Genomic DNA, 23,383 nt, shown 5'->3' with positions numbered 1-23,383 from the left:
TTGTTTAGTCAGGGAATAGATTTAAAGGAACTCGTTTACTGGGAACCAGGGCTCTTCCCAGCGTGTATCTGTTGCCATATGTGCCTTGAATTGGTCAGGATGAAGACTAAGCTACAGCAGTAATGTAGCAAAGAGAGCCAGCAGCACAATGGCTTAAAGAACAAAGTGCATTTCTGCCTCATGTGACAGGCCCAATATCAGTGGCCTGGGCCAGCGGGGCAGCTCTGCTCCACACCATCTTCAGACAACTTGGTTCTTTTCGTTTTGTTGATCTGCCGTCCTTGGTGCAGTGGTTTTCAAACTTTCTGGTTTCAGGACCGCTTTACGCTGGTGGTAACAATCATACAGGACTTTAAAGAGCTTTTGTTTTTGTTAGTCATATCTATCAATACTTATTGTATTAGAAATTAAAACTGGTAAATTTTTAAAGCATTATGAATTTAATTAAAATAGCAAGAAATCATTACATGGTAACAAATAACATTTTAAGAAAAATAACTGTATTTTCTAAAACAAAATTCAGAGGTTTTTGAGATAATCTCTAATTATGATTTAGTAGATGAGAGCTGGGTTCTCATTCCTGCTTCTCCATTCAGTCTGTCACAGGTGTGTGTGTGTGTCTGTGTGGTTAATTTATATGGTGACTATCTGGCCTCACAAAGATATGAAATTATAAAAGGTAGAAATATCTTAATAGTGTTTTCCAGAAAACTGTAGATTTTCTTCTTTGGTATGATGCCAAAACTCAAAAGTCATTTCTTTAATGTCAGTGAACTTCTTGTACTTGGTTACATTAACATCCATTGGTTACTCTTTCCCTTTCATCCACGTATGATTGTTTAACATCATGCATTGGTCATTTGGAAAGTATTGGTTCACTGAGTTATACAGATCTTACAAGTGTTCACATGTTATTATAAATATCAAAAGCAAAAACAGAAGCATATTTGTCACTGTTTTCACTAATCTCCTCTGAAAAGTTTTTAACAAATGGGAAGCTATTAGGCATATAGTAGCCTATATGTATTTTCTAAAATACTAATTTTTGCTTGAAAGCTTGAATTTTATCAGTGGCAGCAAATGCTATCATTTGAGTTTCTTGAAGTCACAGGCTCACTTTGTTCATTTTCGAGAAAGTGTCTACAAATACTCAATTCAGAATAAAAGCCATTGTGAAGAAAAATAAACAGCCAAGTTTTCATTCACATTTCATTCTTCTAAGTTCAGTGTTTTGTTTTTTCATGTTTTCCCCACCTTTGTATTATTGTTTCTCTCTGTCCTGAATAAATGTTAAAGGTAGGAGTGAGAAGACCTTTGTATACAGGACAGGTACACTTGTATCACCAGCCCTCCATTCCTGGTGGGGCTAGTAGCCTCTAGGAGGTTGTGTGGCCCCAGGAGGCCAACAAAATAGCACCTGGAAGACTGATGAGGAGGCAGTGAGGTGGGGATGACAAGCCAGATACCAGGTGCCGGAGTAGTTAAGGCATGGAGATGGGAGTTAATGGAACACACACAGCAAGGTGCTTGGTCTGAAGAGAGCAGGCGCTGCTTATTGGGAAGAGTGGACTTAGCCTTGCCTGGTCACAGTGGACAGCCAACCTAACAGGAACATGGACAGCCAGGCAGAGACATTTTACCTTCTGAGTTGGAAATGAGGAGAAGGCGTTTAAGGTTTGTTTTTTTTTTAATCCTTCAGAGAATAACGCAAGGAAAGGGATGATTAGGAAAAAATGATGTTGGAAATATGACATGGTTCCTGAAAGATAAAGAATTCAAGTTCTTCTTCCGTCTCCATTCACCATCTTCTGCTTGTCCTTCTGGCCTCAACTACTGTGGCACCACTAGTGGAGCTGTCCCCTCCCACTGTCCCTTCAAGACTGGGCTGGGTATCTTTTTATATCTACTCCTCTGTGTCCTGTGTTTACCTCTCCTATAACTTGTCATTATTTTGATTACCCAGGAGATGGTAAGTTCCTGGAGGATGGAGAACTTGGCCATTGTATCTTCATGCCTAGCAGAATGTCTGATTTATGGTAGCCACTCAGTACTTGAAAGAGCAAGTGAATGAGGAAGGTGCAATAATATTAGCACAAAGATATTAGGATGTAGGCAAGTTGGTTTAGAAGTGGTAAGAGGTTGATAAGGATCTTCAGAATGAGAATGGGTGGGGTGGGTGGCAAAGATTGATCATCACTGTAATTAGTGCAAAGTTTATTCTGTATTATTTTTTCATCTTATTATTTTCCCCTTTGCACTTTCTCTTAATGGAGAATTTAGAATTAAATTATTGATGATTGGTTTATACTTGAACATCACTGTCAACATGTAAATATTCTGAAGGCAGCTATTTCACGTACTAGCTTTTAGTTTAAAATTAATTAGAATTATTGGGCTTCCCTGGTGGTGCAGTGGTTGAGAGTCCGCCTGCCGATGCAGGGGACACGGGTTCGTGCCCCAGTCTGGGAAGTTCCCACGTGCCGCGGAGCGGCTGGGCCCGTGAGCCATGGCCGCTGAGCCTGCGCGTCCGGAGCCTGTGCTCTGCAACGGGAGAGGCCACGGCAGTGAGAGGCCCGCATACGGCAAAAAAAAAAAAAAAAAAAAATTAATTAGAATTATTGAATAATTTGAGGATTTTAGTAATTAATACCATTAATGTTATTTGTGAATATAGAGCAAATGTGTGTTTTTTTAATCAGGCCTATTAAAAGTACATGGACTTAGCTTCTTTTTATTATTCGAATAAGACCTGTTCATTGTAGAAAATTACAGCTACAATTATTTTGTGTAATTTAATATTAAAATATAAACATGTTTTTAAAAAGTAAAAAGCATTCAAGATAATCATTACTCAGAGATAAACACTAATTAACTTTTGGTAAATATCCTGCCAGGCATATTTTGTGTGTGTGTGTGTGTGTGTGTGTGTGTGTGTGTGTGTGTGTGTGTGTCTCTAAATCTATATCTACTTTAAACATAAGGCACACTGTATATTCTACTTGTAACTTGATTTTAACTGAAAATATGAATATGCTAGTTACGTCCCCTTAGCCCATCTGATATTCGCATGGCTGTAGTGGACAGTTCCATGCACTTTGACAGTGTCCCACATCAGATATAAGCTGTGCCACATCTTTGCTCTGCTTTCTCCAAAGCTGCAAATGCTACCTAGACACAGGAAGGTACAACCTAGGCATATGGAGGCGTTAATACTGGAACCTCACCAGTGGGGTATGAGAGTTGGTGGATAAATGCCACAGCTCCCCGTCCTGTGTTGGGACGGTTATAAGATACATGCTCTGTAATTCTGCAGAGGTCCTCAGCGGAATTGAGGTGCAATAACCAGCTCATTTCTGAAAACCATATTGGATTTTCTCCTTCATCCATCTCACTTTCTCCATTTTTCCAGTTCTGTTTCCTGGAATCACCTCTCAAATACCCAGCCAGCACCCAAGTCTCAGAGTCTGCTCCCACAGAATCCCAGCTAAGAACGTGCCAATGTTCAATATTATTGAACAATTAGATTTATTTCAATTTTTCATTACTAGAAAAGGAATTGCAATGGAAATCCACATACGAATGTCTTTACTCTGAGTCTAATTTTTTTTTTTACAATAAATGCTGGATTAAAGGATGTGCAGATTTTAAAGATCAAATAACTTTTTAGAAAGCTTATTCCAATTTGCAGAGTGTTGGTTTCCCTATACACTGCTAACCCCTGGGTATTAACCTCTTCAGATAATTTGCCAGACCAGGTTAAAAATTCTGTCTCGTTTTAACCTGTAATTTTTACATATGTTTTTGGTCACATATTCTTTTGTTTGATGTGTTCCCTGTTTGTATCTTCCCCCTATTTTTCTGATCAGATGTTTAAATATTTAAATCAATGTTTGTGGGCTCTTTACATATTAGAGATCTTAGTCCTTTGTCGTATGTTATAAATTGTTTCCTTAAATGATCTTTTGACTAATTTTGTGCTCCTTAATAGTGTTGACTTAAAGAAAAACACACAGCATAAGAGTTTTGAGGTTAAGTTTTATTCAGGGCCTTACTGAGGACTATAGCCTGGGAGATAGCTCTGAGGAACTGCTCCAAAGAGGTGGGAGGACCCAGTTTATATATGATTTTTTTTTTTTTGGCTAGGAAATACATGCTGTCAAGCATACATCTTCATAAAAGATTATTACTAATCACAAAGAATAGACATCTCAAGTTCATTATTTTAGTGTTTATGTATGGGAAGATGCAAGAATCTGGGGTCATTGAAATTCTTCCTGAGATATCCATCTAACTATCCATGGGGTCTGTTTACTCAAAGCACAGAGCGCCTCATCCTGTTTTCATCCTGAATTCCTCTCAGGGTTTTACTGTGTCGGTGGGTGACTGCAGTGAGTCGCAATTCAGTCGGTGGTGAGCAACGCTCTTTTGTTCTTCTTTGTTTGCAGTAGCCACTGTAATTGGCTTCATTCCCACATTCTGCACTGGCCTCCCTCTCTACACGTCTCTCCCCCCACCTAACCCACTCCCCGTGTTGACATTCTCACCATTTTCCTTTCTCTATAGGTCTTTCCACCTCATTTTCTTTCATCTTCTCTTTTCGTCATCTGGTTCCTTTATCCCTAATTTCTATTCTAAACATGGAATTAATCTGTCCATTCTACTTTGCAGTGATTCTCACTGGCCTGGAGGAGAGTACACATCTGAATCAATAAGAGATGTGCCTTTTTAAGCTTCCTGTTTCCCAGACTCTTGAGAATCGCAGCCATAGTTACTGTGAGGTATACGTGGAGACCCTCAGCTGAGCAAAGGCAGAAAAAGTTGGGAACCACTGGCTGGAAGGTTTTAAAAGGCATGGAAATGCCACTTAGATTTCTTTTCTCTTTGGCTGTATGATGAAGCCTACAGAGAGACCCTTTGAGCTTAGAGCCCATCTCTGAGGAACTCCTTCTATTTTTTGTATGCTTGGCAGATCTGCAAATTACTTTCTAAATTGATTGCTGAATGTGCTGAAGGCACATACTTGACTAGGTCCTGAGGACTAGCATCTGTTTTAAAGTCTGATCAATATGAAAAGCTGCTATCTTTATATAATGCCATGGATGGGGTCAAGTCTAAATTACATTTGCACATCACAAGAGCTTTCAAAGCTAATGCAGATGCCAAGGGCCTCTAGGGAGGGGTCACCACTCTGCTTTGTAGATTTACAGTCGCATATCTACTGACCCAGGAAAGGAGGAAAGTGTACCCCTTGCATGCTGGGGAGCGTTCTAGTCTACTCATCACTGACCAGCCGCGTCTTCAGGCTGTCAGAGACTTCTGGCTTCATTCTTTTCATCCCAAATACAATTTTTTTTTTACCTTTATATTAACATATTTCCATACAAATAACCCAAAGAAAGTTTAGTATTAGTTTTTAATTTTTAAATTTTATTTATTTTTTTATACAGCAGGTCCTTATTAGTCATCAATTTTATACACATCAATGTATACATGTCAATCCCAATCACCCAATTCATCGCCTCACCCCCCCCCCAACCCCCATGGCTTTCCCCCCTTGGTGTCCATACATTTGTTCTCTACATCTGTGTCTCAACTTCTGCCCTGCAAACCGGTTCATCTGTACCACCAAATACAGTTTATTGATCAGTTTTTAAACTCACAAAGCACAAAATATTTCTTTCCATTATGAGTTACTTAGAAATATGTATTAAATGAAAACTGTAGATTATCATTTTGAATGGATTTGATTTATATTCATTGAAATCATACAGTTCAACATTTCTAAAAAGAATTTGCAATGTTTATGTAATAAAATTATTAATATAGATATTACCATCAAAAAGTTACACACAAAATGAAAAGTAAGCAAAAATGTTGAGACAATCATAACTGCAGTGACTGAGCTTCAGAATTAGATCTCAGCTTCCCAAAACCATGGTAAACGATAATGGGGTAACAGGAAACATACAAAGCATTCACGATGGGAAGTATTTTTCCCCCCTGGGTTAAATTTAAAAGGAAAAATATCATTTGAATTTATGTATTTGAATTTAGTGGTTACCTAGTGGTAACCTTTCCAATATAAACTCATTGCAGACAAGGAAACATTTTTCTCATGTTTATTTCTTACAGTAAATCTTCAATATAAGCCAAAGGTATAAGATTTAAGTATAACTCAGTGAAAGTGTTTTCAGAGTAGTTTCAGTGAAAGAAGTTTCAGAGTAGTTCAGGGATCTAGCTTTCTGGCATTTAAAAACATAATGCAAGGCTCTATGTATTTCATACCTAAACTATTCAGAGGCCAGTATGTCTCTTAGGCTGTATTCCTTCACTGTTAGTTGTCACACCAGGGCTTTATGAAAGCCATGTAGGAGTTTGGATGGAAATAGTGAAAGATGAAAGTTTGCTTCTAAGATGCTGACTTCAGGTAAAGACCCACACATTTTTCACATTTTTGATGAAGCAACGAAATGCTTTTAATACTTTATATGATTCATGTTCTTTTGTTAAATCAAAATATTTATTAATTCAAAGAAACTACTATTCGTTCTGCTGTAGGTACCTACTGATTCTTGGGGGAAAAACAGTGTGTATGTGTATTTATATTTCTGTTTGATCATTGAACACTTGCCTGGTTAACTGAGCATCCTTTTGTCTGGTCTTTTGCTTCGAACTCAATTATTCCTTTAGTTCACAGTGACATGATAAATGTCAGTGATCTGAGTTAGCCTTGATTTTTAAGACTTCATTTTTTTTTGAACAGTTTTATGTTCATAGAAAAATTGAGGTACAGAGATTTCCCATGTACCCCTGTCCCCACACATGCATATTCTCTCCCACCATCAAATCCACCACCAAAGCGGTACATTTGTCACAACTGATGAACCTACACTGACATATCATAATCACCCAAAGTTCATAGTCTACATCAGGATTCACCCTTAGTGTTGTATGTTCTATGGGCTTGGACAAGGCCTTCTTGATGTCAGATGATCGATCCATCATCATGATAGGTGGCATGGAAACTGAAAGGTACATTTGTTGTTTTTTAACTATTATTTTTAAGAAGTATATCAAATGGAACTTAAAAACAATAAAATAAGAACAAGCCTGTCTTATTCCAGATGGTGAAGTGAAATGATCAGACCTGATCTATTTCTGCTAGTTCTGTTCACTATGAAACCTCTACAGAACAACTGATAAAAGAAGCAACCTGATAAAAAAAAAAAAAAACACACATTTACTGACACTTAAAAAAAAAAAGACTTCTCTACTTTAAAAAAAAAAAAAAAAATCACAGAATGCATAGCACTCAGGTCTTATGCGTTTGGTCCAAAGGCAAATGATGACTGCTCGGTGACCTCCAGCAGCACATCTGACCTCCATCCTGGTGCTGGGGTTTGGTTTGCTCAGGGTGAGAAGAGCCTCAGAAGCCTCCCCTGGGACACTGTGTTATTGATGGATGTGCTTGTGGCCAAGTTGTGTCTCACGTGATGTGTCTGGGAGCAGATGTGCCTATACTGTATAATGAAAAATCCCATTATACACTGTGATTTAAATCGAGAGTGTTAGAAGTCATTTTGTATCCACTCTGTTACTGTCTGTCTTAGTCTTGTTCAGATGTTTTGTAAGTCTTCTTAAATTGAAATTAGTTGATGTGTACCTTAAGAGCTTTATAGAGAGTTGTCTTACAATGCTGTGTTAGTCAGCTTGGACTGCCAAAGCAAAATGCCATAGACTGTGTGGCTGAAACAACAGAAACTTACCTCTCACCATTCAGGAGGTTGGAAGTTCCAGATCGAGGTCTGGCAAGGTTTGGTTTTCAGTGAGAACTCTCTTCCTAGCTTGCCTCTCTTCCTGATCACTGCAGTCCTCACGTGGCCTTTCCTCTGAGCATGTGAAGATAGAAAGCACTCTCTCACTTCCTCCTCTTATAAAGCCACCAATCCTATCGGTTTAGGGCCCTATCCTTATGGCCTCATCTAACTTTAATTATCTCCTAAAGGCCCTGTCTCTAAATACAGTCACGTTGAGGATTTAGGGCTTGAATATGTGAATTCAGTCCATAGCAGATGCTAAAACAACAAAAAAACTTGGTATAATTTCTGTTGACCAAAAAAAAAAAAAAAAGAAAGAAAAAAAGTAGGAAGTAAATCTGAGGGATCTTGTGAATGACCTATAATCATGGAACTCTTTAACAGTGAGAGGCATGGCTAGCCATCTGGGACATGTGATTTCTTTTGTAGCTTAAGCAGGATTTGGAGGTCCTTTCTAACCCAAAAATTCAATATTTTTAGGTAATAGCTCAATTATTGATTCTTAGTTATGGATAAATCAATTCCAAATATCCATGATTTTCTTTCATTATGCATTCTTTGTACATCCAGAGTACCTTGGGAAGTTATAATGGAAGAATCTGGCTGGCCTGAGTTTGTGTCCCAGCTTTTCTACTTACCAGCTGGGTAGCCTTCAGTTAGTTATGGTACCTCTTTGAGATTGCTTTTTGTCTATAAAATAATCATACTTACCTTGATGCGTATACAGTCAGCCCTCTGTATCCACGGGTGCAAGAACCCGTGGGTATAGAGAGCCGACTGTTCATGCCATTTTATATAAGGGACTTGAGCATCCTTGGATTTTGGAATCCACGGGGGGTCCTGGAACCAATCCCCCGAGAATACCTAGGGATGACTCTATTAATGAGAATACAGGCTATACTACTGTGTATGTGTGTATGTATATATATATATATATATATATATATATATATATATATATATATGACAACACAGTAGTTTAGATATGAGAGGATGATAGGAATTTATCTGTGTCACACACATAATCCAGAGGTAAGCAGACCAGGGCTAGTAGGAGACCTCCAACATCAACTTCAACAGAAACTTCCATCCCAGGGTGAAAGATGACAGCTCCAGCTCTTATTATCTCCCTCCAGTGGGAATGGAGAAAGGGTGAGAACAGCTCATTCACATTTACTTTTAGGGGCAGCATCCATGTGTCAATTCTGCTCACATCTCTTCCACCAGAGCTTAGATGTGTGGTTCTAGCAATCACAGAAGTTGGTTGAGAAGCATTGTCTCCAGCTAAATAGTGTTTTACTAACAATTTCTGCTTCACATTTGGCTATTGTAAAGATTAGAAATAATTTATTAATTTATTCACCTAACAGTGAATTGTGAAATATTATAACAAAGTGCCTAGCAAGGTGCCTTACACCTGGTAAATACCAAGTTGGATCACCCTCCTTACTTTCCTCTAGCACCTTACTACTCAAAATGTGGTCCAGGGTCCAAGCATCACCTTGAAGCTTGTTAAAAATGTAGACTCTCAGCCCCAAGCCAGACCTACTGAATCAGATCCTGTGTTTTAATAGTTTAAGGAGCCTCCACAGCAGCATATTCTTTGTCTTTTATGGTACCTGCACGCTATGTTATCTTGAGCACTTACAATGTTGCTATGAGAATTAAATGAGATAATATGTATAAAATACTGTAAAATCTGTAATGTGCTTCATATCATTATTTAACTGTATATGTCTGAGGGAGAATAAAGTGAATCTTAAGTTATTGAAATGCCAAGATTTGGGAATCATTGGGTTTGGGGATTTTCCAATGTTGATAATGTCCCCTGATATTGTAATGCCATGTAAAAAAGGCATTTCTATTTTCAGAAGACGTGCTTGAATCACCTTGCACTGTCCTAGGTACAGAGCTTTTCTCTAATTATGTAGGAAGATGCTAGGCCCATCCTTCTAAAATGAGGGTTTTCAGTGTATTTTTTCATAACCATTATTCTTTCTTGACATCTAAATATTGCAGCTTTTTATGTTCTTAATTATGTTACTACCTATACAGATTTTGATATCAAATGAACATGGAAATGATTCTTAAAAAGATATCTGGAAAAACTGATTTAAAAAACAGTAGGTTTATGGTATCAGTTGAAACTAAAGATACTATACCTAATGCATTAAATGTAAGCAGCCAATCCAGATTCCTATGTTAGTGTTGAGCTATTAGAAATTAGGAGAATCACCATTTCATGGACTTATCTTCTCGTCTGTAAATTGGGAAACATGGTGTTTGTTCTGTCTCAAAGAGTTTTGGGAGCCATAACATGAGATCCTAGAAAAATGTAGCACATAGAAGATGATATTAATATCTAGTATTGTCAAAGTAGGAAGTATATGTGAACACGCATTGTGAAATAAGTATGTGAAAGTGCTTACTTAAATGTTTAGCAAACAAGCTTGCAGGCTGAGCTATGGCCTTGGTAGCCCCATCAAATTCTCAGTGTTCTTTGCTCCTGCTTCAAGTGGGTGGGACCCACTGAGAGACAAAGACTCGCCCACTGTTTCTGCAGGTCAGTCGGGTTTCTGCACGTGATACAAGCATGTCTAGGTGATGCACATCTGATGCATTCAGGGAAAAGCCTGGGTGTTAGAAGAAAACCAAGGGGCCAAGAAGCTCCCAGAGGAGGGAAAGCTCGAAATGATGGATTTTCCTGGGTCACTGGGAGTCGCACCTTTGCTCTCCCGCCTGTGATGGGAAGGATGACTGTATTGGAGGAGGTTTCTGCTGTGTCTTTAGAGGCAAGCACGCACATGCCCTGTGGGCTTGGGACTGATGCATTCAGAAAAGAGACTACGAGGCTTTTTACAGGTGTTGCATTTCATTCTGCATTCCTTCTCATTAGCATTCAGTAATGAAAGCTGAACTGTCAATTTGAGTGTCTCATCCTGGAGGGATAAACGTAAGAATATGACATACGTTTTCCTCAGGGACTTTCAGCTAATTGTAGAGATAGTAAACAATTTTATCAGAGAGGAAGGTAATAACTAACATTTGTACTCTAAAGTAGATTTTGCTATGTTGTGCCCACATTTAAAAATAATGCATATAGGGCTTCCCTGGTGGCGCAGTGGTTGAGAGTCCGCCTGCCGATGCAGGGGACACGGGTTTGTGCCCCGGTCCGGGAAGATCCCACATGCCGCGGAGCGGCTGGGCCCGTGAGCCATGGCCGCTGAGCCTGCACGTCCGGAGCCTGTGCTCCGCAACGGGAGTAGGTCACAACAGTGAGAGGCCCGCGTACCGCAAAAAAAAAAAAAAAAAAAAATCTATCCATATCTGCATGTATATCTATATTATATAGAAAAAAAGGCCCCAAATGGGCTGTACATTAAAATAAATGTTAATAGTGATGAGAATTCAAATTATTTTTTAAATTATTTTCAGTATTTTCTATATCTTCCTCAACAGATATATGTCGTTTATATAAGTCAATAACCGATTAAGCTTCTGAAGCCTCTGCAGCATTTTTTTTTTTTTTGCGGTACGCGGGCCTCTCACTGTTGTGGCCTCTCCCGTTGCGGAGCACAAGCTCCGGACGCGCAGGCTCAGCAGCCATGGCTCATGGGCCTAGCCGCTCCGCGGCACGTGGGATCTTCCCGGACCGGAGCACGAACCCGCGTCCCCTGCATCAGCAGTCGGACTCTCAACCACTGCGCCACCAGGGAAGCCCCATCTGCAGCATTTTTATACATGCTGTCTCATTTGATCTTCACCATCACCCTGGAGGTCAGTCACTCATAAACCTCAGTGTCATGGACATGAGAAATGGAGGACACAGACAGACAACTCAGGCACCAAGGAAGTTAAGTGCAGAGAGATTACGTGATACGTACAGCGTAGCACAGGTAGCAAATGGCGAAAGCAGGAAAAATGGAAGGAGAATCGGGAGTGCTTGAATGAAAGGGGACTGTAAAGATCCCTGGACATCATTAGGTTTAGGGCATGGCATGGCTTTTTATTTCAACCTGGCTCCCTAAACTGAGTCCTGGTTCAGTTTTTATCAGACTCAAAGTTAGGGTCACAGTGGCTATGTTCGGCTTTGAGACCAGACAGTCTGAGTTTGATTTCCAGCTCTAGCCCTGCCTCGCTAATTAACCTGGATGGTTAATTACGGACTCAGGGCCTCAGTTTACCCATCTGTAAAATGAGGCAAATACTACTACTAGTTACTGTAAGGATTAAATGAGTTCATACATGTGAGATCCTTTATATGGGACAGTCTAAAGAGAAACAACTTTTTAATTGGTTAAATAAATAACAGATCATGAAGGAAAACCCTCATAAAAAGTGTATGGTCATAGGGAGGACTCAACAAATAGTAGCTAATATCCTCCACATCTTCATCCGCATCGGTGCAGGGCTGATGAGGACCATGGGGGGTGGAAGGATATCTCTGTGGCTTTCAGAGAGACAACTACATTATCCCACTGCAGAGGCAGCACCTTTTGATCTAACAGGGCCTGGGACAAGATACAGAGGCTAGGTCAGTACAAATATATCTGACATTAAACTCTCAATGACAGTATTATCATTTTGAGATATATAAACACAGATTGTAGTAATGATAGATTATGTTTCTTAATAGTTAGAAACATACTGATGTGTATCAAATGTGTATAGATGTATACCACCAAGTGCTGATAGCTATAGATCAGGAATGCAAAAAGAATGATAAAGTTAATACAGAAATATGAGAAAGTTTGTGCTGGTATTATGGGATGGTTCAGCTCTCTATTCAAATCCATACCAACCCCTCCCTCTTTATTACAGATGTTTGGAATCTGTGTGTATACTTAGATGTTCTCTCTGATTTTACAAGGTGGTAAGGCAAGTGATAGCCGTTAAATTAAGAAAGATTGTTTTGTCTTCGAAAGACCTTGACCATGAGTCTGAGCGTGGGGTGTACTGTAAGGGTTAATTCCCTCAGAACTGGAATTAGTCAGAGCTGTCCTACTGAAATAAGAGTACCTGCCTGCTGTTGACCCCCACTCAATGCATGAAACCATTGATTAATAATGTTGCTTTGTAAACATTGAGTTGGAGGCGTTTCAAGGAGATTTGCACCAACTGTCAGCATTGTTTATTGATAATAGATTGATGATTTGCAGCTGGTCTTGATGAGACCCTTGAAGGGCTCTGCTGTTGAGGCTGGTTACCTAGCAGGGATGTGTCTACAGGACCAGCAAAATATTCAAAAACACCAGCTAGGACTCTATCCCGGAAGTGGCCTGAAATACTGCGGGTTGAGTTTAGAAGATTACTCAGAGAGAATGTATGATGGAATCCTCATGGCTTTGCTCTCCTATTCCTAATTATACTGAGTCCTTCAGTTCTTACACAGGTAGTTTGTTGAAATCCCCAAATACTGGGGGGCCAGAACCTGTCATAAACATCCCTTCTCCCGCTTCTTTTCCAAAACATGTGAAATGTGTTTCTTTGTCATGTTTTACAGACCCCCTGGCTGTGGAATACAAGACACTGCTGGTACAACTACCCCTATCAGGTAAGGACACATTACCGTCTGGGTTTTTACACATGTAAAGTACCTTTCTTAGGTCAGCGCCATGGTTTCAGGCAGGTCCCAGCAGGTTGGGCAGCCACTTTGCTTGCCTCCCCACCCCACCCCCCGCCATACCCCCTGCTGCTTGATGGTGGACACAGCCTAGTGAGAGAGGTAGTTTGTGTTAGAATCAAAGCTTGAGCAGATGGAGGAAGTGTGGAAGGTGCATTTGCTGGAGAGTAAGATACAGTCACTTCAGAAAGTGGATAATTCCTTTTCTTTCTTTTCTTTTTTTTTTTTTTTTTTTTGCGGTACGCAGGCCTCTCACTGTTTTGGCCTCTCCCATTGCGGAGCACAGGCTCTGGACGCACAGCCTCAGCGGCCATGGCTCACGGGCCCAGCTGCTCCGCGGCATGTGGGATCTTCCCGGACCGGGCATGAACCCGTGTCCCCTGCATCAGCAGGCGGACTCTCAACCACTGCGCCACCAGGGAAGCCCGGATAATTCCTTTTCTAACAGCCAGTCTGCTTTGGGTCACTGAGGACCGGATAACAGCCCTGGCCTGTCTCGGCACCTAGCGGGCAGAGCTCAAGGGAGGGGCTGGAGCTGGCGTGCTGAGTTTGGTTCACTCTGTGGCTTAGGAGCGGCCTCTAAAGATGTAAATAAAGCACTATTTCCTTGAACTCAGAAAAATGGGCTTGTCCCATTACATGTAGACAAAAATAGCATCATTGAAAATGAGCTTAAAATCATATCCCAGACAAGGAGCATTTCAGATCCCTGCCCACAGACATACCTTTGCCTCTGTCCATGAATTCAGTAATATTAGCATGTGTTGTGGTCCCTAGCTCAGTTACTATTGGAATATTAAAGCTGGGACTGTTCTTGAAATTTCTTGCTGAAACATTTCTAGAATTTCTAGTTCATTTGGGATATATTATTTAAGGGAAACAAATACAACCAGGTATTTTAGTGATAAAGAGACGGACATTGTGATAAGCAATTTGGATTTTTGAGTTTGGGATTCTTTGGGTTGTCTTTTTAGATGCGTTTGGTCTAACAAAGTTAATGGGAGCAGGTGTGCCCTGCAAGTTCTCTGCAAGTTGCAATAGCGGGTAGGGTTTGGTGTTGGCTACCCCTCGGGTAGGTTCAAGGCTAGGGACATGTTGAAATGGGGATTCCAGTTTGCATTTCCATCTCTTTCATGTAGTGTATTCAAATTAAGAAAGACTAAATCAGCAACATGACATGGTCAGAGAGAGCTGAACATTCCAGGGCTATCTGATCAAGACTAAAGCAACGTTGAAAGCAATGACTTACTGTACACACTTGTAATTCACAGGCCCAACTGCTGTTTACTATCTTAAATACTTGGAATATTGTCATTTACCCCTCTCTTTGTGCCCTGCAATGGTATACTGAGTGGAGAGGATCCTGTCCTCCTGTGTTTTGTCGACAAAGATGAATGAGGGGGACAACTGTTTTTCTTGATGTCCGCGCTTAGAGTTGGTAGTCAAGTGATTGCTCACTTCTTGCGAAAGTCACTTATTATGCTGCTATTGGTTTACAAAGCATTTCAGTTTCAACACCTTGTGTGCAGTGGTGTGGAGGTGTTCATGTAATGAGTTTCAGAGGTCTTTCATTCATTCTGGGAAAGCAAGTTGTTTCATTACAACTCAATGAAACAATTAAAAACAACTCACCAAAAATGGTTTTTTAAAACTCTGTTTTGTTTTTATGGATTTATGTGCAAAATAAATATTACTGACTTCCACTGCTTCCCTGAGCTTCTCCCCATTCCTGGACCTGTGAGGCAGGTAGAGCAGGTGTTACCTCCATTTTCCAATAAGTAAACGAAGGGCCTACTGAAGCTGTGGAGCGGGGACTCAAACTCAGATTCCCTGGCTGGGCGCCTAGTCTGGTATCTCTTAGCAGCTTCCTTGTCCCCCTGACCTTTTAATAAATGTTTTTGAATTATCTTTTTTTTTTTAATATTTACAATGTACAGAACATTTCCTAAAGACAAGAAAGCTCCAATTAAGGCAGAATTTGAAACTATGTCTCAGTGACCCATAGAGTACTCCAGTTTCTTTCACCTTCCCTGGTCCCTGTGCTGTGGAATCTCACAGGAGTTGTCCAGAGTCACTCTTTCCGTGTATATGTTAGAATTTTTTTTCAGGTTGCCTAAAGGAATCTTTAGAGACTCATGTCTAAGTACCATAAATGCAATTGTTAAAATGAGTGGTGAATCGGGTACCAATGCCAAACGTTCATACTGATTGACACTTTTTTAGTTGGAGATGAAACAAAGCTAATGACATCAAGCTGTGGATTACAGGCGTCCTTCAAAGCTCCCTTATCCACAGAGAGAATGGGGCCAGAATTTGTAGAGGCGTAAGACAATGTCACTTTTCAGTACTGAGCTTGAGATGTTTGACACACAGATTTGGTTTCCTATTAATTATTAATCTTGCCTTTTTCTCTTTGATCCTCAGCCACTCACGCCTGACCTTCACTACTATTATATCCTGGAGCTGTCGTTTTATTGGTCTTTAATGTTTTCCCAGTTCACTGATATCAAAAGAAAGGTAAGAGTGGGTGTGTTGTAAAGGGATTGTAAACAGGTGTCTTTCATGGCCCTAGGCAGATGGATATAGAGTCTCAAAGGCACTCACTTCTGTTCTCCCATCAGTACTGCATTAGTACAACTTTCGGCATTATTACAGAAAATTCTCTACTTTTGTTTGTGCTGTTTTATATTTTATTCCCATTGTCTCTTCACTCTCCCCCCCCTCACCAAACCTAGTGTTCTTTTCTCCATGAAAAAGTATAACAGTGAATCTTAACAGCATTAATTTCCTCTCAGTCTGATTCACAAGTCCCTTTGTTCTCCAAATTAAAGAAGAAAAATTGGGGCTTCCCTGGTGGCGCAGTGGTTGAGAGTCCGCCTGCCGATGCAGGGGACACAGGTTCGTGCCCCGGTCCGGGAGGATCCCACATGCCACGGAGCGGCTGGGCTCATGAGCCATGGCCGCTGAGCCTGCGCGTCCAGAGCCTGTGCTCTGCAATGGGAGAGGCCACAACAGTGAGAGGCCCGTGTACCACAAGAAAAAAAAAGAAGAAAAATTGTATCTGTAGCTCCTGGGGAGAGAGTAAAATCTCAGTGTTCCAGCCCTATAGAATGAAGATTTCCCCAATTAAAGAGTTATCTAATGTCAAAATACATTAGGAAAACACAGCATTCCTAAGCGAACTGTGGTCTGGTTTTCACCCCTCCCCTCCGCTGGAATAGCTTTTGCTGAGGGTACTCTTAACCTCTTAAGTGTTAGACCCACTCATTCTAGTTCTCATCCTACCAGCTTCTGGGCAGAATTGGCACTTTTGGCTATTCACTTTTTTTTTTTTCCATGAAGCTATTTTCTCCAGGTTCCCATATTTGGATCATTCCTTCAAGTCATCTTTGCTGGTCTCCACCCCAGTGCCCCGTGCTCTGCATACTCGCGTGCACCAGGGTCTGGTCCTAGATTACAGGACATCATCTTCCTGGGTGATCCAGGTTCATACCCTCCAGCACTGTCAACCATAACTTCTATACCAATAACTCCCAAATGGTTCTCTCCTGTCCCAAATCCTCTCTGGGTCCACACTTCCGCAAATCTAATCTTAAGTGATAGTATTGTGTTCTTCTTGTTATTTTATCATTTAATCCTCACAACCGCCCGAAGACTGATCACTTGTTATTACTTATTATTTATAAGTAATAATAAGTAATAACTGATTGCTTATTATTTATTTATTTATTTTCCTTTTATTATCACTTATTATTTATTTTCCTTTTATGAATGAGGAGACTGAACCTTACAAAGTGCTCCCGACCGAACACATCATCTTGTCCTAGTCTTGTTCTTCCTCCAGTAATCTTTATCACAGGCAGTCATGTAAGCTAGACGTTTTCCTTCGCTCTCCTCTTTGCCACCCCTTGTACCTACTTCCTTAGTATCACTGACACGTTTAGAGTCCTCTTTACTTTGGCTTAATCTGTTACAACGGCCTCTTAAATGGCACTCCTATCTAAATAGTCATTCTTGTCTTCCTGCCATCTAAGAATTCTGTTTCTCAAACCTTAAGTCAAAGCCAAGCTACTTGGAGTGATATTCAGGGTTGTCACCACGATTCAAACCCACCTCTGTAGTTTTATCGCCCACCCTTCTCTCCCTCTTTTGACACACACACATGATATCTTCTCACCATTGTTCAAACACATTTTTTTCCCATAACATCTTTGTTTTTTACAAGACCTTGCCTGTGGCTAGAATCTACTCTATTCCCCTTCCTCCTAGACCAGACCAAGCCCCAAAGCAGTCTCTTCTTTGAAGCCTTCTTCATTCCCATGGTTTTTGACCACTTCTTCCTCTGTGTTTAGTTTACCAGTGCCCAATACTTACCATATTGTACTTTTTAATGGTATGGTGACCTGCCTGTCTCCCTTCACCAGACTTGGAGGGCAAAGAGCAGGATGTGTTCATCTTTGTATCTCTCGTGACTGTCAATGCACCTGCTTATGGTGGGGCTCAGTAAGTTTAGGGTGAATGAATAAAGGGACTCATCAGAATGTCTTCTCCCTTACTCATGGATATCTCCCAGGCTCCTTTGCAAACAGGACTGTGCATTGTGATAGAATGAAATACTATAACATTCCATTTCTTGGTTACATGGGTAATCTGCCAAATTTTAAAATATCCATGTGGCAGCTGAAAAGCATTTAGGAGTCTACAGCCCTCGTACCTGCATCGCCTCCCCAGGTACGCTCCTGCCGCTCTCCTGTGGCAGTGGCTTACTTGGTTGGCAAAAGGCTGTCTTTCCTGACAGCATGGTCTTAATGTGGTATATGTCACCTGATTCTCAGAAGTGGACGGTCCCTGCAAGAGCTAAGGCTTAGGCGTAGCAGATAACTCATTGACACGCAGTTTGTGGTTCCCTTACTCATTGCGCCAAATGCTCTGGGTCCATTTCTCAAAACGTTTAAAGATCCTTGAGTGATGATATGCCAATTAGATCTCATCTCTCTTATATGAGGAGCCTTGTTCATTCCTGTGGTCAGTACTTGTAGACTGATGGTCTCCACTGTGCCAGGCCCATTGTGCATTTTATTTATTTATTTATGTTTGAAATCTTTAGTTGTGGGAAAAATGCAAAACATAAAATTTACCATCTTAACCATTTTTAAGTGTGTAGTTTAGTAGTGTTACACACATTCGTGCTGTTGTGCAACCAGTTTCCAGAACCCCTTTCATCTTGTAAAGCAAACTCTGTATCCATTAATCAACAGTCCCCCATTCCCTCCTCACCCAATCTCTACTCCTGGCAACCACCATTCTACTTTCTGTCTCTATGAATCTGACGACTCTGCGTACCTTATTTAAGTGGAGTCACACTGTATGTGTCCTTTTGTGACTGACGTATTTCACTTAGCATAATGTCTTATTCATCATGTTGTAGCATGTGTCAGAATTTCCTTCCTTTTTAAGGCTGAAGAATACAGATTGTATTTTCTTTTGAGGAGCATTTTTTCCAGGTAGTCACAGAAAACAGTTGTATAACAAAGAAGGAGTCTTGACTATTCTTCTGGTCTTGTAGTTGGGAAAATTGATGTCCGATGAACTTATGTAAAATTTTCAAGGTTGTGCCATGTGGGAATCAATTAGAGCCCAAGTTTACCAAGCGAAGGTCCATGATTCACTCATAGATGAGATATTGTCCACAATTCTTGCCTTGTGTTGCCTGGCCATGCTCCTGACATTAGAGATAGTAGGCCTTCTGCAGTTCTTTGCCATTTTATGAGTTCCTCTTTTGCTTAATGAGAATTAGGGATGCCATCTCAAGTCAAAGAGATTAATGAAGGCAAAACTGACTGTTACTGGGCCCCCAAGAGCCTAGTCCTAGGGAGCCGTTGCTGCACCAGAAGTCACCAAGCCCCTCTGCTTGCTTGAGCTTCCTGACATGCATTTACCATGTCTTTTCACTGAGCCACGAGGACTCATAGAGGCTCTGTTGGTTTAAGCCAAATGACCATCTTCTTAATAGTTACTATAAGTGGATTATTTTCAAGGGTCAAAGTGTATAATTTTCTATGGTTTTAACTTACCTTGCGTCAGTGTAGAGAAGGCCTTCAAAAAGGGGCATTTTTGCAGTGAGGTCCACGGAATTGATTTAGACCTGTACATATTGTCAGTGTTTATAAATTAATGATACATACGTTTTCCTGGTCAACGCTAATAGCTTATGGTAGCCATCTGGCACCCCTCCCTTCTTCCCTTGGTCCGAGTACCTTTGCAGGTTCATGGTGCAGCTGGCTTATTCTTGTTTCTTGCACAAAATGGGAATTTGGCTACTACCGTACGTGCTTGTTACTCCACACAGGTTTTAATAAGGAAGGCCTTCTCCTCTGTTGCCACCTCTCATTAATGAGTTGTAGCCCATGCTTTTCTCCTTTGCGTCTTGCTGACTGTTACTGCAGGTCCCTGCTGGTTCCCTCCTCACTGCCCTCCCACCCAGAGGACCTGCCATTCCAGCCATCAGCGAGGATTTATGGTATATTGTCCTGCCAAATACATCCCCACCTTCTATGTGGCAACTGTTAACTAAACCCTCACCCTCTAAAAACAGCCCGCCTCCTAATTATAGAATAGAGATGTTTGAAGACATCCATTGACAACAGAGCATGGAAATCAACTTCTGAAGGCTATCCGTAGGGTTGTTAAATAGAAAGGTTATAGGGGGGGCTTCTCTGGTGGCGCAGTGGTTGAGAGTCTGCCTGCTGATGCAGGGGACACGGGTTCGTGCCCTGGTCTGGGAAGATCCCACATGCCGCAGAGCGGCTGGGCCCGTGAGCCATGGCCACTGAGCCTGCGCATCCAGAGCCTGTGCTCCGCAACGGGAGAGGCCACAACAGTGAGAGGCCCGCGTACCGCAAAAAAAAAAAAAAAAAGAAAGGTTATAAAAATATTTCTACAGTTGCCTTATTAAATGACAATGAACTTGAACAGCCATTTTCAAATAGCCACCAGAATTCATAAACGTTTGATCCAAATGCACGCCTCCAGCTGTTAGAATCAGTACCTTAAAATATGAAGTTCAGAAATAACTCTTAGTGACTTAATTGGTTCATGAGTCTTTCTAAAAATGGCTTTTATATTCACAAACTCTTCCCCTCTAGAAACGTCCTAGTATTGCCGTCTTTTTTTTTTCTTTTAAGTGCTCTGTTTCCAAATAGAATCTGGAGTTTAAAAATGATGGTGGGATAGGGAGGGTGGGAGGGAGGGAGACGCAAGAGGGAAGAGATATGGGAACATGTGTATATGTATGGCTGATTCGCTTTGTTATGGAGCAGAAACTAACACACCATTGTAAAGCAATTATACCCCAATAAAGATGTAAAAATAAAAAATGATTGGAGAACTTCCATCCCTGTGGTGACAGAATGCACTGTCTCTCTTGATCATTTCCAGGGTTGGTACTTATTTGGTCAGTGACGATATACATACTGTTAATCTCCGCAGAGGGAAGGGACTAGCTAAGATGTAGTCATTTAATATAATGGAATTAAAATTTAAGTATTCTATTATATGCCACCAAGGTATATATATATATATATATATATATATATATATCTTTGAAGATTTTTCTTTCCTTCCTTACTTTTTACTTCTTTTTTCTGTCCATTCCTCTCCTTCCTTCCCTTCCTTCTTTTGTAAAATGAAATAGTTAAGGTACCTTATTCAAAAACAATAGGTATATTCTTAGGATTCACTATTGTTTGAATCACCTTTTATTTCCCAAGGCTTAATATTTATTAAGATTCTGTCTTTTAGCACCTGTTTACCATGAGTATTTCTCCCGTACATCTACATTTTCTAATGGAAGCTAATAAATATGACTGTGATGGAGCTCAGAACAGCTTGCTTGTATCCAAGCCCTGTGTCCCTTTTAACTAAGCTGCTGTTGGGCTTGATGGCCTGGGCCCTTGGCCAGTGAACCTTGCTCGTGTTCGGGGTCCTTTGCAGGAAATCATCTATGGCCAAGTTCCAGGGCCCAGCAGGTGAAATCAGCTTGTTGCTCTTTTGGTCTTTAACCTGAGAGAAAATCTACATCTCATAAAAGATCCCTAAGAGAGAGAGAAGATGATGATTAAGTTTAGCAAGAAACTTATTGACAGGCTTGTGTTTGCTCTTTAGTAACTTGCATAGAAAACAACTGGTGTTCATTGCTATGAGCGCTTCAGCTGCCTTTTGAGGGCCTGCCATGCTCCAGATCTTTCCTGCTTCAATTAGCTTTAGGGTAAAAAAAAAAAAAAAAAAATGCATGTTTTGATCATTTAATAAGGAAGCAGTATGGCATAGAATTAAATAAAACAATATCCGTGAAACCATCTAGTACAATGCTTGACAGAGCTCAGAGCAGTACCTAGCACATAATGACCAAAATTGGGTTGAATCAAAACATAGTGCTAAGACCAGAAACAAATCAAAAAACCTCCCAAACTAGTGCTCGCAAATTTTCGTATTTTTGGTCAATTAAAGTGAACAAGATTAATTAGGAAAAGGGACTAACTTAAGGTTGCCAACGTTTTACTTTTCCTAGTAAGGAAATTTTAAAAGTACCTACCACTTACTACCATCAATTCATAAAAGAAAGAACATGTTAATATTTTAAAGGAGAAAAGGCACCTTGTAATAAAGGACAATCCTTTCCATTTATCATTATGAAAAAGGTTTTATTTCTCTCATTTTGTTCTAGACTGGAGAAAAATTATGGGTAATATGGCTTCTTAGAGGGTAAAATCATGGGCTCTGGAGTCCATCTACCTGCCCAGCACCACTTCTAATTTGGTGTGACCTTCAGCAAGTTACTTTCCCTCTCTGTACCTTTGTGTCCTGATCCAAAGAATAGAGTTCATATAACTGACCTCATGGGAGTGTTGAGAGCATAAATAAGTGACACATGCTGTTGAAACAGTGCTTGGCACATAACAAATGCACCATGTATGTCAGCTGTTAACTGTAATCATTAATATGATTCACCAAATATTGCCAGCTCTCTACTCTCAGGCACATGGAGGATTGTACTCAGCCTTGCCCCTTCTTGTGGTTGGATGGGGCCGTGTGACTGGTAGGCTGTAAGCAGAACTGACTCCAGTCAGTAATGTAATGTAATTGCTGGTGTGAGACCCACTAGAGTCTCTTTTCCCCTCTAGTACAGCGATTGGTAACATTTGAGATGGAGGCTGCTCCATCAGTCTGGGTCCCTAAGTGATGGTGATAAACAGAGTGCCCTTTGTCCAGCCAATTGGTAACATGTAGTAAATAAGAAACAGGCCTTTGGTATAAACCACTGAGATTTTAAGGGCTTTCTTTTTGCCTCATAACCTAGCTTATCCTGACTGTGCAGCTATTATTAATAAGCTGATTATCATCTCCTAGAACAATTTTTGAAAATCATTTGTCTATATAGCAGTTCTCAAAGTGTGGTCTGCAGACACCTGGAGATTTCTGAGACCCTTTCAGGAGATCTGCAACATTAAAACTGACTTCATAATAATACTAGGATGTCATTTGCCTTTCTTACTGCATTGAAATTTGCACTAATCGTGCTAAAGTAACGGCAAAACTGCTAGCAGTGGCACCAAACAGTATGAGTAGTTTTGTGTTCCTCGCTGCCGTGCGCTTGCAGGAAGAAAAAAAATGTCAGTTTCACTTGACAGTGCTCTTGTTGAAGCAGTAAAAAGTGTTAATCTGATTAAATCTCTATTCTTGAGTATACATTTTAAAAATTAGTTTGTGTGATGAAATGGGAAGGAGGCATAAAAGAGCTTCTGTGGCAGAACACTGTACAGTGTGCTCAAGAAAAATCATGTGTAGTTAGTGGTTTGCATTGAGGGACGTACTAGCTGCTTTTTTCCCCCAGAGAATCTCATTTTTACTTGAAAGAATGACAAACTATGTTTATTCCAACTTG

The 23,383-nt window shown here is 40.5% G+C and overlaps 1 protein-coding gene across 4 annotated transcripts in view; it reads left to right on the top strand.

The window, feature by feature from the left end:
• CERS6 (ceramide synthase 6) overlaps window positions 1–23,383 on the top strand; it is a 324,738-nt gene that overhangs the window by 227,851 nt on the left and 73,504 nt on the right. For all 4 annotated transcript variants that reach the window (XM_060016639.1, XM_060016638.1, XM_060016641.1 and 1 more), the window contains exons 5-6: window positions 13,321–13,371; window positions 15,865–15,957. In XM_060016639.1, coding sequence (XP_059872622.1) covers window positions 13,321–13,371; window positions 15,865–15,957 — 144 coding nt within the window. The remainder of the gene's footprint in view (window positions 1–13,320; window positions 13,372–15,864; window positions 15,958–23,383) is intronic.

The sequence above is a fragment of the Delphinus delphis genome, chromosome 7 (genome assembly GCF_949987515.2).
Source record: "Delphinus delphis chromosome 7, mDelDel1.2, whole genome shotgun sequence".
NCBI classification, from domain to species: domain Eukaryota; kingdom Metazoa; phylum Chordata; class Mammalia; order Artiodactyla; family Delphinidae; genus Delphinus; species Delphinus delphis.
The sequence above is the reverse complement of the archived record's forward strand: the minus strand, read 5'-3'. Positions and strand labels throughout refer to the sequence as shown.